Source organism: Aphis gossypii, chromosome 1 (assembly GCF_020184175.1).
Source record: "Aphis gossypii isolate Hap1 chromosome 1, ASM2018417v2, whole genome shotgun sequence".
Taxonomy (NCBI): Eukaryota; Metazoa; Arthropoda; class Insecta; order Hemiptera; family Aphididae; genus Aphis; species Aphis gossypii.
Window position 1 is genome coordinate 19,358,227 of NC_065530.1, and position 17,084 is coordinate 19,375,310.

The 17,084-nt window shown below is 25.0% G+C and overlaps 1 protein-coding gene across 1 annotated transcript in view; it reads right to left on the reverse strand.

Moving 5' to 3' along the window:
• The window catches only part of LOC114120068 (protein furry), a 107,310-nt gene extending 90,378 nt beyond the window's left edge, over window positions 1-16,932 (reverse strand). The window contains exons 1-19 of the mRNA XM_027981863.2: window positions 16,538-16,932; window positions 16,318-16,455; window positions 15,883-16,249; window positions 15,544-15,723; window positions 14,411-14,618; window positions 14,206-14,343; window positions 13,902-14,136; window positions 13,644-13,822; window positions 13,333-13,557; window positions 13,076-13,219; window positions 12,410-12,638; window positions 12,026-12,328; window positions 11,777-11,956; window positions 11,491-11,695; window positions 11,089-11,427; window positions 10,865-11,014; window positions 10,604-10,767; window positions 8,952-9,372; window positions 7,184-7,368 (exon numbers count right to left, since the gene is read on the reverse strand). Of these exons, the coding sequence (XP_027837664.2) occupies window positions 7,184-7,368; window positions 8,952-9,372; window positions 10,604-10,767; window positions 10,865-11,014; window positions 11,089-11,427; window positions 11,491-11,695; window positions 11,777-11,956; window positions 12,026-12,328; window positions 12,410-12,638; window positions 13,076-13,219; window positions 13,333-13,557; window positions 13,644-13,822; window positions 13,902-14,136; window positions 14,206-14,343; window positions 14,411-14,618; window positions 15,544-15,723; window positions 15,883-16,249; window positions 16,318-16,455; window positions 16,538-16,598 (4,051 nt within the window). The 5' untranslated portion in view covers window positions 16,599-16,932. The remainder of the gene's footprint in view (window positions 1-7,183; window positions 7,369-8,951; window positions 9,373-10,603; window positions 10,768-10,864; window positions 11,015-11,088; window positions 11,428-11,490; window positions 11,696-11,776; window positions 11,957-12,025; window positions 12,329-12,409; window positions 12,639-13,075; window positions 13,220-13,332; window positions 13,558-13,643; window positions 13,823-13,901; window positions 14,137-14,205; window positions 14,344-14,410; window positions 14,619-15,543; window positions 15,724-15,882; window positions 16,250-16,317; window positions 16,456-16,537) is intronic.
• Window positions 16,933-17,084: the final 152 nt, after the last annotated feature.

Consider the following 17,084-nt stretch of genomic DNA (forward strand, 5'->3'; position numbering starts at 1 on the left):
ATTAAAACCAAACTTTTTTATTAATAAATAAATTTTATATAGGTAATCTGTATATTTTTGAACAATAATAGATAGTTTATCATATGTCCATTTAAAATAATATTGTGTTTTGATATTAAGTATTTAACCAAACATATAATATAATGGATAGATATTAATGTATTTGTAGTATGTATATTGTATGTATAATACTATGATAAAAATGTGTACTTATTTGTAGTAGTTAAAAAATAATTATTCTATATCTTCTAAGAGTATACTGTGTAATAGATTTTTTTTAATGTATTTATTTTGATATAATAATTATTATCGTTTTATAAATATTATAATACTAGTCCTTTTACATATTATATCTACTTAAATTTAAATGTATAAATTGTGAATTTAAAAAAAAGTGGATAAATGGGTACATAATAAAACATAATGGTAATACGAACATTTGTTGAACATTCCAAATATATACGGTAATTTATTTTTGAGTTACACCAAACAAACAAAATCAATTTAGTTGAATACTGGCCTTGTGTAAAAATTCCAGTTTTTCCATTATTTCTTTTTTTTTGTTTGTTTTTGTTAGTTTTTTTAATGGATCTTTGAAATCCTGAGAATTTTTAATTTTAACCTGTTTAATAGGCAAAGTAGATCCAATCAAAAACCCCTCTCAAAGTTAAAAATTAAAGAATGTTTTCAACTACTTATCGTGTATACATAAAACAACTTAAATATTGTTAAATGATTCAATTTTATAAATATAGAATTTTATAGTTCAAATTAAATAAACGAAAAAAATATTATAGACTGTGATTATAAAATATGTGTTTCTACGACAAAGTATTTAAAATTTAAATATTTTATTTAAATGTATATGATATTATATACATAATATGAATTTTAATAATCATCATTTCTCTGCATATATAGTATGATGGTTCAAGTTCAAATGTAGATAAAGAGAATTTAAGTTTTTAAAGTACCTATATATAAGATGATAGGTACCTATAGGTTTTAATTTCAATATTTTGAAAAAATTATTAACTGAAATTTCATCAAGAAATATATTATAAAATATTTACTTGGTGTAAATTACTAAAAAAGAATATATCTGCAAAAAAATACAAAAAAATAAAAATAGTGCAACATAGCTTATTTTATATCTTAACATAATTTATTGTTTAATCATAATTAATTGTTTATTAATTGTTTATAATTGTTTATTTATAATTTATCATAAATTTATTGTTATGATTAGAACGCGAGTTTAAATGTAAAAGACATTTTTTTCCCAAATGTCCCAAAATATTACTTTCCAGGCTTTTGTTCCATCGATAAAAAAAATCTTAAAAATGAAACCTTGACATTGCTTTTTTTTAAGTATATTTTTTATGTATAATATAATAATGTAATGATGGATAATACTTTATTATTAGCTATAGGTACTACAAAAAAAAAAAAAAGAAAACTAAATAATTTTTATTTATTTGGCTTTGTTATATTATTTCTATTAGGTATCTGTGTTTTAACCTAAATACTAGACAAATGCAGCGGTGGTAATCGTCTAACAAATGAAATTGTTGTCATATGGAATCAATTAATAATATAAATTATAAGAAAATAGAAAGATAATTTTTTTAAAACTTGTATCAATCGCGATATCACCAACTTTCGTTAGTTTAAATAATACAAAAGATTTTTAATCAATCATTTTTAATTTCATATCAAGTTAAAAACAATTTTTAAAATCATTTTTTTAAATTTCAAAATAGATATAATATATATCAATGTATGAAATCGTATTTTTTAAAGTTATTTTTTTATTTTTTAGAACATAAAATCCACGCTATGGCAATGATCATCAATTAAAGGGATTCGATTCCGATCTGTTTTTAGGGAATTTAAGACAGAGAATTCTATGTACGTGCGTGCATGTCATATTAATGTGTGCGTAGTAAGTTATCAATAGTGTGTGTGGTTGTAATCTAAAATAAACAGCGGAAACCTCCCTATGTCCACGCACTACACGAATATTAGTTGTATGTATATATTTTAAGTATAAAACATTGCGAATTATTTGTATTCCCATTTTTCACGTATTTATTCAATACAATTTGAGAAAATATATTACTTGAAAACAACTTTCTTATATTTTTAATTTTTTTTTTAGTAAAATAGCATTAACATTTTAAAGATAATATAATAAATGATTTACATTAATTATTAATGATAGTACACTCTTACACAACTTTCTGTGATACCTACTGTTTATATTGATACAATTATCGGATTATTAGTAAATAAACCTATTTAAATTATAGGTACTAGATACTAATTAAATAGATACGAATAAGTACGTGGTACATAGCCTAAATTAGTTTTTCGATAGTTATCCCTGTTTAAAACAGTTTAATTTATTATTTTATATTATATTATTTTGTTTTTGCTTTATTTTTTTTTCAGATTTTATTTAAACTAAATTCGGTTAAAGCAAGCAAAAATAAATTTGTTAAATATATACAGGTATTCTGAATTTAAGTTTAAAAATAATAGTTTAACTTCCCTACGAACTACTTTATCCGAGGGGTGAACATTAATCCACATTTACATTGCTTTATGCATATGTGAAAAACCTTGGATTCAACTCCATTAGAGTACCTATCCAATTATTAAAAGTAAATAACCTGTTAGAACCCTGACATTATGTTCTACGTTTTTCTTGTTAAATTATAAAGGAAGATTATTACTTACTACCAACAATCTACATCTATAACACTTTTAACTAGTTTAATATATACAACACTGTTACATAATATCAACGGTAGAAATTCTAAATTATGTATCCTTCATCAACAATAACAAAATACAGATTTTAAAACTGATAATGATAAAGACTTAATAAATAAAAAATCTAAAGTAACGTAATTGTAAAATTATTTTTTTATTGAACATTTGGAAAACAAAATTTAAATTCCATAATTCATTTCTAAAGAAACTATATTAATAGGTATTTTATTAGTCCTAAAAAATGTAATTTACGTGCGTTATATAATTTAATCATTCTATCATAAAATTATTTTTAAAAAAAATTATCAGTAAAATTATATATATAGCAATTATTCAACCTGTATAGAGCGATTCACCAAGTATGCTCTCCCGAATATTTTCCTTTCATAGTGCATTTTTTCTTAAAGACAATATTTTAAAATTCTCAAGGTTTTTTCTACTATTTAAAGTATCCTAAAGTAATACAAACTTCTACTTTTAATGTAAAATCACTTTTTTACTATAAATTATTTAGAGGATAATAATATTAAAAATTTTGGTATACCCAATTCGAAATTCGAAAAAAATTACATAAGTATAAAATAGTAAACAAAATAAAATTTGATATACATTTATACATTGCATTACCTAAGTATTAAGTTATTAAGAAAATTATAATTACATTCCTATAATTACAATGTAAAAACGAATTTAAAACCATACACATATTGATCCGTGGGCACTAAAGAGAAAAACCATTCATGTATCGATGTATAATTATCGTTAAACAGTGTGTGGCACAGTTCGTCTGCTAGGACGTTATTTGGTGAATGATTATACAATGTGCAATATAACAAATGTGCAAAGACCATAACTATAAAAAACCTTCAATGACCACGTCTTTACATCTGTAGGACCCTACCAATTATTTGGCTGCATGTTACTTGCATCCCAAAAAAGGTTTATTTTTTAGGACTAACTGGTGGTAAACTGGTAAATTTGACAGATAACTAGCGTTCTGTTTTGGGGACGCAAGACGGCTGTATAATTATTATCGATATTATCCGCTAAAATCACTAAAATCGATAGTATTGTGTTACTAATATTAAAAAATAAAGCGACGATAATAGTAATATAGTACAATAGGTATTACATGCGATGTAGTGCCGATATATACAATAATATTTCATTGTACTACAAATCGTCAAGCAGCACATAATGTAACCTTTATTACCACGGTTTATAAGTTATTACTTAGTTATTACAAACCTAAAAACATAGATATCTACTCGTAATATTAATATATTTACACTTATAAGTTATATAAGTAAATACTACACATTCTAAATTGAAGTCGCAAACACGTATGAATTAACCTATTCCTACAAATAACCTGTATATAATATCGATATTATTTAATCTACACAATACCATGCGATATGCGACGTTTACAATCATCAGCATTCCCCGGTACATTTAACCATGGATTCAAAAGAGTAGTTAGCTGCGGTGCGCAGATATTACACAGGTTCTTTGTTTAAGAACAATATACAATTTTTCTAACACTATAATTATTATTTATGAATGTAAATTTTGTTTTTTACAACACAGCTAAATTGTGTCATTATTAATTGCCAGTAGAATAAACCTATATAATTTGATAGACAGCAAATGTAAAATCGATCGCATTTACAATTAAGTCACACAATTAAAAATAAATGAATACGTGTAAAGTAATAAGAACACACTTTTAACAACTCCAATTTTTTATCAATTAAAATATTCATGCTTAAGTACACTGTCCTGAGTCCTGAATAGATAATTGTGTTTGTTACCTATCGGGTTAATTAATTACACCTAATCTATAAAAAGTTATAGATTTTATGATTTTAATTTATTTTTTATTCAACTACACCTAACTACTTTGTAAATCATCATTTGATTATTCAACTAAACTAAACCTTCAAAACTTCGAGTATATGGTGATTCACCAAGTATGCCCATCTACAATTTTATTACTTATGAATTACCCTATCCAGTATCTATATTCTATATGTATAATCCAAATAAATTAAAATAAAGGCTGTAACTAGTAAAGATAATGGTCTGGATTTACCTCCTTTTTCTTGAAATGGTTTGAAATTTATTGTGGCATGTTTAGGTACTCAAAAATTGATAATTATGGTAGTTTGTAAATACTATGTAATACTTGGTCAGAAATTTGGAGACAATCATCAAAAACTTTCCAATTTAGATAATTAATATTTTTGATATAGTTGGAACATGCAATTGAAGTATTTAATGAATATTCTAAAAAAGATTTTCATATAGCTAATGCGCTAATGTCTTGCAAGATGACAATTTTATAGCTGTCCATTCGAAAAATCATCAAAATATTACACAAAAAACTACAAATAGAAGATCGCAAAAGATTAATACCGATAACTGAAACTATAATCAACAATAAATTACTTTTCATGGTATATGTATTACTAATTATTCTAGGCCACTTATGTTAGAAAATATCCAACATAATGATAAAAATGTACGCACTAACTGCCAATACTTATTTTATATGATGTTAAATCTTGATTAACCATCTAGAAAATAAAAGATTAAATGTTCCTTACTTAAGTTTTCTAATCTAAAGGGTTAGAACTGAGTTATTACAAAATAAAATTAAGAAATTTATTTTCAAAACAAAATGGACGAAATTAACATCAATGAAAAAAATTTGATGGATCGAAAACCATGATAAAATGATATAATTTTTAAATATTAATAAACCTACTATCGAAACTTAAAAAATAAATTTAGTTATTCCAATATATTATATTATATAATCAAAATCATTTAATCTAAATCGAAGCATAACAATAATTGAATCTGTTATAATTGTAGGGGCAGCAAACACACTATTTTCTTTGATATTACCTTTATGTAAGACATTACAATTAGTGAAGTACGATTTAAGTGAAACATAATTTATAATGAAACTATTTTTAATGAAATTGAAAAAATACGATTATTGTTGTTATTCACTTTTTATAACGACTTTATATTATACAACTAAAAGATAGATTTTTAAGATATAAAATAATTTTGTCTTATTAAAACTTATTAAAAAAAGCATTGAACATTTTCAATATTAATTACTGATTTTAACTTGTATGCCAATATTATAGATATATATTGTTCACTATTTAAATAAATACGTAAAACTATAGAATAGAAAATGGATCACACATTATCAAAACAATCAACCAAGTACGGCTGTTAAAATATTAAGTAATTGTAATTCTGATTCGTTTCTACGTGTACACTTTTTATTAAGTTTTAGCTATATTAACAATTTCGGCTGCAACCCCTGTAAGAATGATAACGCTCAAACGGGTAAAAAAATGTTTTCGAAACACTACTGGTGAAACCAGATTTATTAAGTATTTATAGAAGTATCTAAGTGGAGTTTGAAAATAAATAAATTTGCTCTTCAAAAAAGATATAATTCTAAAATAGTCAATAACTGTATGTAATTAAGTTAAAAATTATTTTTTAAATTGAATATTAGAATGATTTGTAATTTATAATTTTATTTTTATTTGTATTTAATAATAGTTGCATATGTAAATCAATAATAAATTATAATTTAAATAATACTAGGATGACAATTTAAACGAAAATTAAGAATACTATATTTTGAACATAGAAATGAAGTGTCCATGGATAATGAAATTTGTTTCCATTTATGGCCTTAATTAAAATTAATATGTATAAATTGTACAATTAATTTAATATCCTGTACATAATGTAAATAGAAAAAACTTTGCATATATTCACTAATTGAATATTGAGTAAAATTGACGGCAGTATAATGCGCTATAGACCACTTAGTTTATAATTTACCAAAATTGATTGAGAACGTTTATTCTCTTATCCACTAAATCAATGTAATATTAAATTATAATAATATACTAGGTAATAATAATAGATAATAAAAACCCATCAAAAATGTAGAATTAATTATTCTATTATTTTTCTTAGGTAAATTAATTAAAGATTCTTTAATTATTTATGGTACATTTTATTGACAAGGTCTCTTTTTATGCATATAAATAATATATTTTGTACCAATATATCTACTAATAAATCTAAATTAAATTCCATTTACTTGTTCCACCGTGGATTTTAATAATAACTACCTATTTTGGTCTTTTCCCTCATTTATTTTTCCTAATTCACTATTATATTTATCAATAACTATTAATTAAAATTGTCTATTAAAAACTTGAGATTCTTCATTCTTAAACTATGGATGCTAAGTATTATAATTATTTATATATAATTCATACATAAGTATTTTAGTTGAATTATTAATTTTAAACGTTTTAAATACCTATTCATTCATATAATATAAAATAGTACTCACGTGCAGTAACCGGAGATTCAGATGGTAAAATTGGTGGTAAAAGTTCAACACATCCAGATCCAAAAAACCTCTTATCTAATACTTGTAATAATTGTAAAGCAGTATCTCGTACAGAAGACCGTGGACAACCAGTATTCATCAGTGTAACATTAATAATTGCTGTATAGTGATCGCATGGATATTCTCTAAACAAAATATTGATCATTTTCCAAACAATGTGTATTATATTATATGCATCATATGTGTATATAATATATATGTCACATCCATTTGATGAAATTATCCATTTCATGAAAAGTAATCCAGTTCATGAAATGGAAACCGTTTTTTTCCACTTAGTAAAATAATTAAAAATGTCATATCGTGTAATTTTTTTCGTTAAATGGCCATCCACTTGATAAAACTAAATATAATATACAACCGTTGTTATTTTATTTTTACTTATGCTACTTTACGACAATCGTTCTCTTATATAATATAATTATATACCTAATTGTAATATTAGATTACAAAATTCGATTACAAGATTCATGACTGTATTATTATTGATTATTTCAGTACCAAAAGTAGACAGAAGACCTTCAGATCCTATAAACGTTATTGGTGAAATAAGAAATAATATATGTGAATCGTATAAAAATACAGCATAGACAAACAAAAAGATGGTTTGGATCTAGAAATTTACAACTGGCCGCAATGCCGCATCAAATTTTACTAATTTTGTTCAAGTAAAAAATAAGATTTTGTGAAACAGTTTCTGCTTTATCAGGAAGGCAAAAATAATTGAGCTGTTCGTGTAAAAAAAAAAATGTAACTATAACCGTTACATTAAAAACAAAATGAAAACGTAATACCTTGTCATTGTTACAATTCAACTAAATGTTCAAATAAATAAATAATTAAATTCAAAAAAATAAAATGACAATAATGTATTCCAAATCTTAAAAAATTAAAACAACAAATTTATTTAATTAAGGCATGATTGTACTACGTTTAGTGTAATAATATAATAATATAAATATTGTAGTAAATAGTTCATATATCATTACAACCAATGGCAGTATAATATTTTAATAAAAAAAAACGATTATAATAAGTAAAAATAAAATGAAAATAATTGTATATACAATTGTGTATATGATAATAAGTGGATGACCATTTGGCATTTGATGAAAAAAATTACACTACCTATATGAAATTTTAATATATATTTCGTGAAAAGATATCCACTCTATGAAATTTTAAATTATTTCACTAAACTCGTATGGCGTATACTTTTATTTAGGTAGTTTAAAGATTTCTTGGGGCATACATTAAACATATGTATTAAAGAATTTGTATATCAATGTTTTTTTTTTAAACCTTGATTATTAGATTAACAAGAAAAATTTTACCTAACCTAATTATTACACCTATTAAAACTTTTGCCCATTAAACTGTATTAGTATGGCAAAAGTAATTCTAAAATGTTAGTGTTTCAAAAATTATTATTTTTAGATAGTGGTACATCTGTGATTAATATGATATATCCCAGACATCAAAAAGTTAATATGAAGTATCAACTGTATAAATGTACATAAAATAATGTCTTAAATAACCTTACTGTATTCATTATGCCTAACTGTAAAGACATATAGATGACATTTAAAGTAACAATTGTTTTAGTCAATATTAAAATAAATATGAAATAATTGATATAATTAATATTTTGATACTTTTATTTGCTTGGGACAGTTGGGAGTATTATTTATACTATAATTTGACATACCTAGTGCTGAATATCACTCCAAGTGCATGAAAACATGCATCTGCAACTGATGGCACAGCTGTATAACACCTATCTACAACCCAATCAAGAAGTGCTCCCATATCGGGATTACAATCTAACAGCAAAACAACTGTTTCTAAAGCCAATTGATGAACTCGTTTATCAGGATGTGCTAGTAACACATCTATCCAAGTATATAAGGATCCATCAGGTTCAGCCAATGTATGATTGAAACATGGGCCACATGTAAGAACGGCACAAGCTGCTTGCAAGGATGCCATTTGCAAATCATCTTTAATTAAATCTATAGTCAGTAAACTAGTTGAAATAGCAGATGATGCCCAATGTTCAGCCCAATTACAAAATAGAGTGAATAAATTTTGGCGTAATTCTCGTTTTAACAATGTTCGGTAAGTTTCAACTGAAAAAAAAATGTAAATCTTAAACAACAGACAGAACAATTTAACAAAAAACACACATTTTTAGGAAATTTATAAAATTTATTTATTGTTTCAATATAAAAATACACAAGTTCTTGCTTATTTAAATAATCCGATTCCAATAAAATTTTATACTTTAAATACTTGTTGTAATGAACAAAAGAACAAATTTTTTTTAAATTAAAAATTTATGAAAGTAGAGCACCATAATGAAAATCTCTTTAATATAGTTTGCCGATAGTTTATTGAACAAATAAATAATAAAAACAACAACTATAATTTGGAAAGAGCAATTAATAATCTAGTATTTTTACTTCTGAATAGAATATATAAACGAAAAAATAATTAATAATAAGTATTCAAATACACAATAATAGTAAATAGGTACTCAAAGCTTTAATTTATTAGTTCTAGTATAAATTCACTAATTAAATTACTTCTTTTATAAAAATATTGTAAATAATTTAAGACAGGATGTATATGACATTCATTTTTTTTCCTTCAATTGTATTCAATATTCTAAACTAAAAACTCATTTTATGCCTCTCTGGTTAAGAATTTAATAAAATTTTAATTTTGCAATTTTTAGTTATAATTTTATAAATATATATATTTTTTTTTTAATATCTACTCAATTTTTTTTCTTATCATAAGTAGTTTTTTTTAATTTTTATGATTGTTAGACATTTTTCTACAATTTTAAATTTAAATTTAAATTTTAAAAAACAATTATATCATTACTGTTTATGTTGTGATTAGATTTACTATGTAAAAGTTCTCACGCATTGTACTATACATTATTTTACAGATAAGTCAATGTAGATACTTATTGAATATTTTATTTATAATTAAAAAATAAATGTGATTGAATTGACATTAATGTTTGTTCAGCTTAATCTAAATAATTTTCCAACACATATTTTAAATTATTGTTATATCTATGAAAGTGTTAGGTTTTTTTTTTATTTTTACTTTTTTCAGTTTTTAAAACATTAAACCATTTTTATGTCTATTTAATTAATATTTATTAAAAACATACAAGTACTATTTATTCATTATTAATACTTGAATACTCGACACTTAGTTACGTTATAAGTTGTATAATTATGTTGGTATTTATTATTAATATTATTATATAAATTATCAACACTTAGATAAAAACTTAACTAAGATCTTTATATTTCTAATAAACTAATAAAATTGTTTACTTACGTTCAAAACTTTTTATCATCTTCATTACAAATCTACAAAAATACAGTTTAATTTCTCTAAGACTATCTTTTTCGGATTCCAATTCTAAGCAGATTCTAGCTCCATCAACATACTCTTCAATTGTTGGGTGTAACGAATATGTATCTCTATCTAGAACAAATGAACTGAAAAAAGACAATGGGTATAATATAGATCTTGCATATATATATATAATATTATAAGTATATTTGTTTGACAACTTTATGAGTATACAATATTTACCTGCAACCAAATGTTCCATATCCTGCAATAAGTTCAAAAACCTTAACTAACTGTAAACGCAATGCATCTCTTCGTCTACGTCTTCTCATATTTTCTTGTTTTCTATCCACAGCTTCTTTTATAAAAGAAATTAATTCTTCCATAAGATCTCTATTCAGTAGAAAATATACATATTAACTTTAAAGGTCTAATTAGCTTTATTATTTATTTGTTTATTTTTTTACTTTAATGCTTCAGGATTTATTGTTCCCATTGCATAAATAGCAGCATCTCTAACATCAGCTACTTCACATCTCAGTAATGGTGCAATTAGTTTATACAATGCTGTTGGTGTAACACTTTTGCTATCATTGCGTTCACCAGTTGCTAAACTATCTGGTGAAGAACTTAAACTTAAATCAGGCGAAGCACATCGTATAACTGGATTTGGCGCGAGAGGTACAACTCGCATAGCAAACATTGTATAATATCGCCACAGAGTCAAGTATTGACCACGTTCTGTTAAAGGCTTTCTTGGAGGAGCTGAACTCCTTAATAATGAAGCTCTATTATCACTTACTGGCCTATAGAAATAAAATAAGTATAAGGTAGTACAAAAATATCAATAGTGATACAAACTAACTTACGTGGGGTCAATTACTGTGAAAAGATTATGAACTCTAGAAAATACTAATAGCCAAGCCTGAGCGATAACCGAAGGGCATTGCTTTATAAGAACATTTGGAGACAAAATACCAAAAAGTATTGTTCCCCAAGGATCACTATTTCCTGTTCCACCCAATAAGCTTAACGATGAAGCAGTTTTAGTAGAATTAATATCATCTTGAATTCCTAAAACATTTTATACTTACATATTCACAATAAGTTCAATAATAATTTTGAATTTGAAAAAATAATAAAATATTAATTAACCTGCTGTCCATATAGGAGCGTTCCTATCAACAATCCATTGCAAATCAATTGAATTTGCTGCAGATGCAGTCATTGCTGCTAATTTTTCAGCTGAAGGCAACATAGGAAGACATCTTTCAATTAACTGAGGACAAGCCTTATCAATAACATCAATGACTGGCAGTATGTCTTTCGTATTATCTAAACCGAGATAAATTAAAATATTTTAAATTTGTACAGTTACTATGAAGTATTTCTAAAAATGCAAACCTAATATTTTCATTAGACATTTTACTTCACGAAGTATGTGTGCTGATAAACGGCGGGGACTTGGTCGGCAATTACATAACATTACTAATGCTAAAGCTTCTGCTTGAGAAAAATCAACTTTTTTAAATTTTTTCTGGTTATTAGTTATATCAACTTTTTTATTTTTTTCTGTTTGATTTTTTATCAATCCCGGTGTAATACTATTTTTCCAACAAGTTAATAATTGCAACAACATTCGTAAGCCATTATCAATTAATTGTGGAAATGTGTCTTGAACATCACGGGCCAAAAATTGTGTAAAACCTAAATGTTAATTTTAGACATTCAATATAATTGAATAATGAATATATATTATATATATCAACCACTATATTATATACTTACTAGTAATAACTTCATGACGCCATTCTGGGAAATCAATAATCAAAGTTTGAAGACTCTGATATGCTAAAGCACGAAGTTCTTCATCCATATGTACAGTTAAGCGAGACAACATATCTACTAACTCAGCACCAGTCATAGTCTCAGGTATTAAACGTGGAACAGCCGCAACACATGTTCGAAATAGATCAATACGTGGCTTTCTTTCACCAGTTATCATCTCATCAGGCTCCTTATAAAATAAACTATCAATTAATCTATAAAGATTAAAATTATAAAAACTAACAAAATTGTAAAACATATAGTACAATAACTATATACTATAAGTACAAAAAAAAAATTATATATCCCATGAACCTGATTGAAATAGTCTTACATTTTACTGACTTAATTGAACTATTACTTATCACAAACAAGAAAAAAAATGTTATGCTTACTATTAGTGATTAATGTTTATTATTAAAAATATCAAATTAAAGAAAACTGTACTATATTTTATAATTGTATCTATAGAATATGTAATATGATACAAGGAATTCTGAGCTATGTATATTTATTATCTTTATACAAGAGTTAAAACTAAATTCCTTATTTTAATTATTTTGTTTAGCTTATTTTATGGATACAAAATTATTATCTAAATCTATAAAATAAAAAATGCAAAAATACTTTATTCATATTTTGAGTACTAGTCATCATCAAAGGTCTACCATAATGGGTATCCAATGCTCTTAAAATCTCAACAAACACTCGTCGTACATTTGGAAAGTAAGAATGAATACCGATGTTTCTTGCTGTATCCTCAGTTAGCATCTAAATTTATTTAAATTAAACAGTTGTTTTATTATAAAATATAACTAATATTAATTAGTGATAGATAGAACTATAATATAATATAATATAATATAATGATATAATTTACTAACCTTATTCAAAAAAGTTTTTTTCACCCGGAGTGTACTACCAGATGGTAATACTCCAGATGTACCTGGCATTGGTGGTTCACCTTCTTTTTGTTCAAGACTATCTGCCACAACAAGAAAAGCTCTGAGACCAATACTCATTCGTTCTGGTGTAAGTATTAATTTAATTGGTCGTCCTACACTTAGCAGATCATATACTATTTCACGCATAGCAAAGTCTAATCGTTCCTAGAATAATAGTATATTTAACTCAACTTTTAATTTGAATAAGTTATTTAAAAAACTAAAATAACAAACATAAATATTAAATTTACCTGAGCAATAAATTGAATAATTTTAACAAATATATTTAAAGGTGTATCACGTGGTACAACAGCTTTTGATCCTTTAGGGAATAAAGAATGTACAATACTTTGTAAGCGAGACTGAGTAGCAGAGTTACTTTCACATTTTATTCTCACCATGTAAACCCATAGCAAACGATAAAGTGCCTCTATAATTAAAATACAAGAATAATATGTATGAATTATTAATAAAATAAAATAATTTTCAAATTTTTAAATTTGAATTACCTAAAGCAACTCTTGACATATTTGTATCTCTATTTTTTAAATTTGATAAGCACATTGCCAAAAAGTAATGCCAATTTTGTAAAAAAAAAATTTTTTGACTGACACATAGCAAACAAGTTACTAATGGAAACAATGATAGCTTATGTTTTGATTTGGTACACATATCTAAAGTTGTTGAATAAAGTGATTCCACAAAGTTTTTCAAACAAGGAACATTTACCTCATTTTTAACAATCTAAAATAAGAAAAATATGTAATTACATTGGCTTACAGGGAAAAAATGAAACATTTAAATAAAACTTACACCAGCCATAGGTAATAAAATTTCAACAAATAATCCTGCCATTGAATGTTTAATATCTTTATCTTTAACTTCGAGAAAATACTGAGCACACTCTTGCATAAATTGAAATGAAGCCTCAAAATCTTCAATAGGAACCATCTATTATTCAAAATATTTTATAAAAATATAAATCTATAAACCATAAATGTATGTAAAATTTAGATACCTTAATTCTAAAAAATTTCATTCCCATTAACAATGAAATAATAGCCTGTGTGACATGTGGTGATGGTTCTTTAGCTCTCAATTCTTTTAATTCAGCCATAAACCGTTTTCTGACAGACAAAAACCTAGATTGAGCCAAAACTCCTAAGACTTCTGCATATAAATCAGCCACCATGTGTATATTTGGTGCATTAGGACAGTTTTGTGCTCTGAAAATTCATTACGATTCTTAATTAATACACAATTAGATCAGATTTCAATAATACAATAAAAGAATACTAAAAAAATAATATTTTTTAATCCATTGTTAGTTGTTGAGCTTATTTAATTTTATTTTAGTTGAATAAACAATTTCTAAATAATATAAACTAAACAATATTCATTAATGTTATTTTTAGATTCTATATGAAGGTTTTTTTATATCTATTGATCCATTTGGGATAAAACAAATCTCCAAAATTGTCATGTTTTAAACATAAATAATCAAAATCTATATGTATATAGTGCTTTGAAAATTTTACTTTATTCTTTGGTTGATCGTGACGAATCTAAAAAAACTCAGAGTAGGTACTATAAAAGTTTACCACCGCAGCAGCCTGATATATACATACAATATAAAATAAACAAAATCAAGTCCTAAGAGGGAAGCGATCTACCAATTTACCCCCCTCCCTTATAACTGCCACTGATTATAGTATGGTTTTTAAGAAATCTTAGGATTTCTGATCAGGTAAATAATAAGAGTTTGTTTAATATAAAGTTATATTAGATAATATATAGTTAGGTTAATGGTAGGTATACTACTATTATAAAATCAAAAATAATGAAAAATAATTATCGAATTAAAAGCCAAATACAATTTTGAACCCAGTTAAAATTTCAATTACTAATATTTATTTATAATTTTTTTACAGATGCTGTTCAGAAAATGCCTTCTCTATAGAATCAATAAGACTCCATTTCCAATTGCTAAAAGCATGTAAAATCTAAGAGATCTTTAAATTATTTAAAAATATTACATCAAAAAAAATATATTGAAATACAAATAAATATGAATTTTTATTTTTTAGTGTTTAAAATTTATATTAATAACTCCGAGTAGTTCCATGTGTATTAAAAATGTAGTTTACATACCCTTCACGATATTTAAAATGTTTGAAGCATAAATTCTCAATATATGTGACTAAATCTTCATGCCCTGGATGAAATGGTAATTGTTTTAATACTTCTATCAATGCTAAACAAAATATAAACTCGACTGCCAAATCTTTTCGCTCTCCCATTACTTCTACTTCTTTAGTATCAATAATATCACTAAAATAAAATATATTATATATAGCATATTTAAAATAATATAATACTTATTCAATTTATAATGTGTATGCATGAATGTATATTATATGATATATAATACATAAAGGTATAAAATGAAGTTATAAAGTTTAATGAATTCAAAATTAACATTTATCATACTTTTTGCCTTTAAGTTCAATTTTCTTTGAATCTGTAGCATTGATATCAAGTATACCAATTTGTCGATCATACCAAGCAAAAAGAGCTTTCAATATTGAAGGCAAACAATGTTCAGCAACTGAACCAAATGCAATCAATAACTGATCAAATTGTGCATCTTCACCACGTTGCAATATCTTCATCAATGGTTTTTCTGGCTCAATCATTACCTCCTCCATTTTTCGTTCAGCCTGTACTGTAAAATCTGCAAATAATGTACGCATAACATACTCGCCTGGCTTGATGTCCGTGTCTACATTTGGGAATGGTGAACGTTCTTTGTGTGCTCCCCATGGTAAAACTGTTATTACACTTTGCCGTTGACTTTCTGCAATATACACTTAATATTATAAAAAAGACAAAATTCACAAAAAGTACAGCAAATAAACACTTTACCAGAGGTAATAGTTAGTGAACAATCTGTAATAGTGTTAGAATTTGATATGGTGGTTTGAAAAGTATCAAGTTTAGGTGTAGAAGTCCCAGAATCAATTTCACTTTGAAATTCAACATTACCAAGCATGACTGTTTGATCTTTTAAGTGAAAATTAACAGGATCAATAAATTATGTAAAATGCTATGATATGTAAACAATTAATGTAAAAACTATTAATACCACAAATAATTTGTTCCCGATTGTTTGCATCGATATTGATATCCGTATTCTGTTCCTCCATCACAAATACAATATTAAACTAAAGAATTTGACTAATTGTGTAATATTCAGATCATTTCTAAGGTTTTATCAATACGTTTTTTCTATCTGTTTGTTTTTAATCAACATCCATTAGTAAATTGTTTTTTTCAATTTTTTATACAAAACTACCTAGTCAGAGAAAAAATAAGTAACGTGTAAATCATTTCGATTTTTGATAATTGCATAATAAGTAATTTTAATCCATGATTGATTTTCTCTGTGGAATGAAGAATATCCAGCATCCAACTATTCCAACTATGAAAATATTAATAAATTAATAACTGCATTCAGAATTGTAATTATTTGTATTTTTGTTATTCACTATTCAGAAGCTTATCTCTTATCACTTATCATCGATTTATAATATTATTATCTATGAAAAATTATCACAACTCTTATCACACACCGGGAGAACTTTTTATTTTCATCAAGGTATCAATACACCTATTACACCTTGATTTTAATT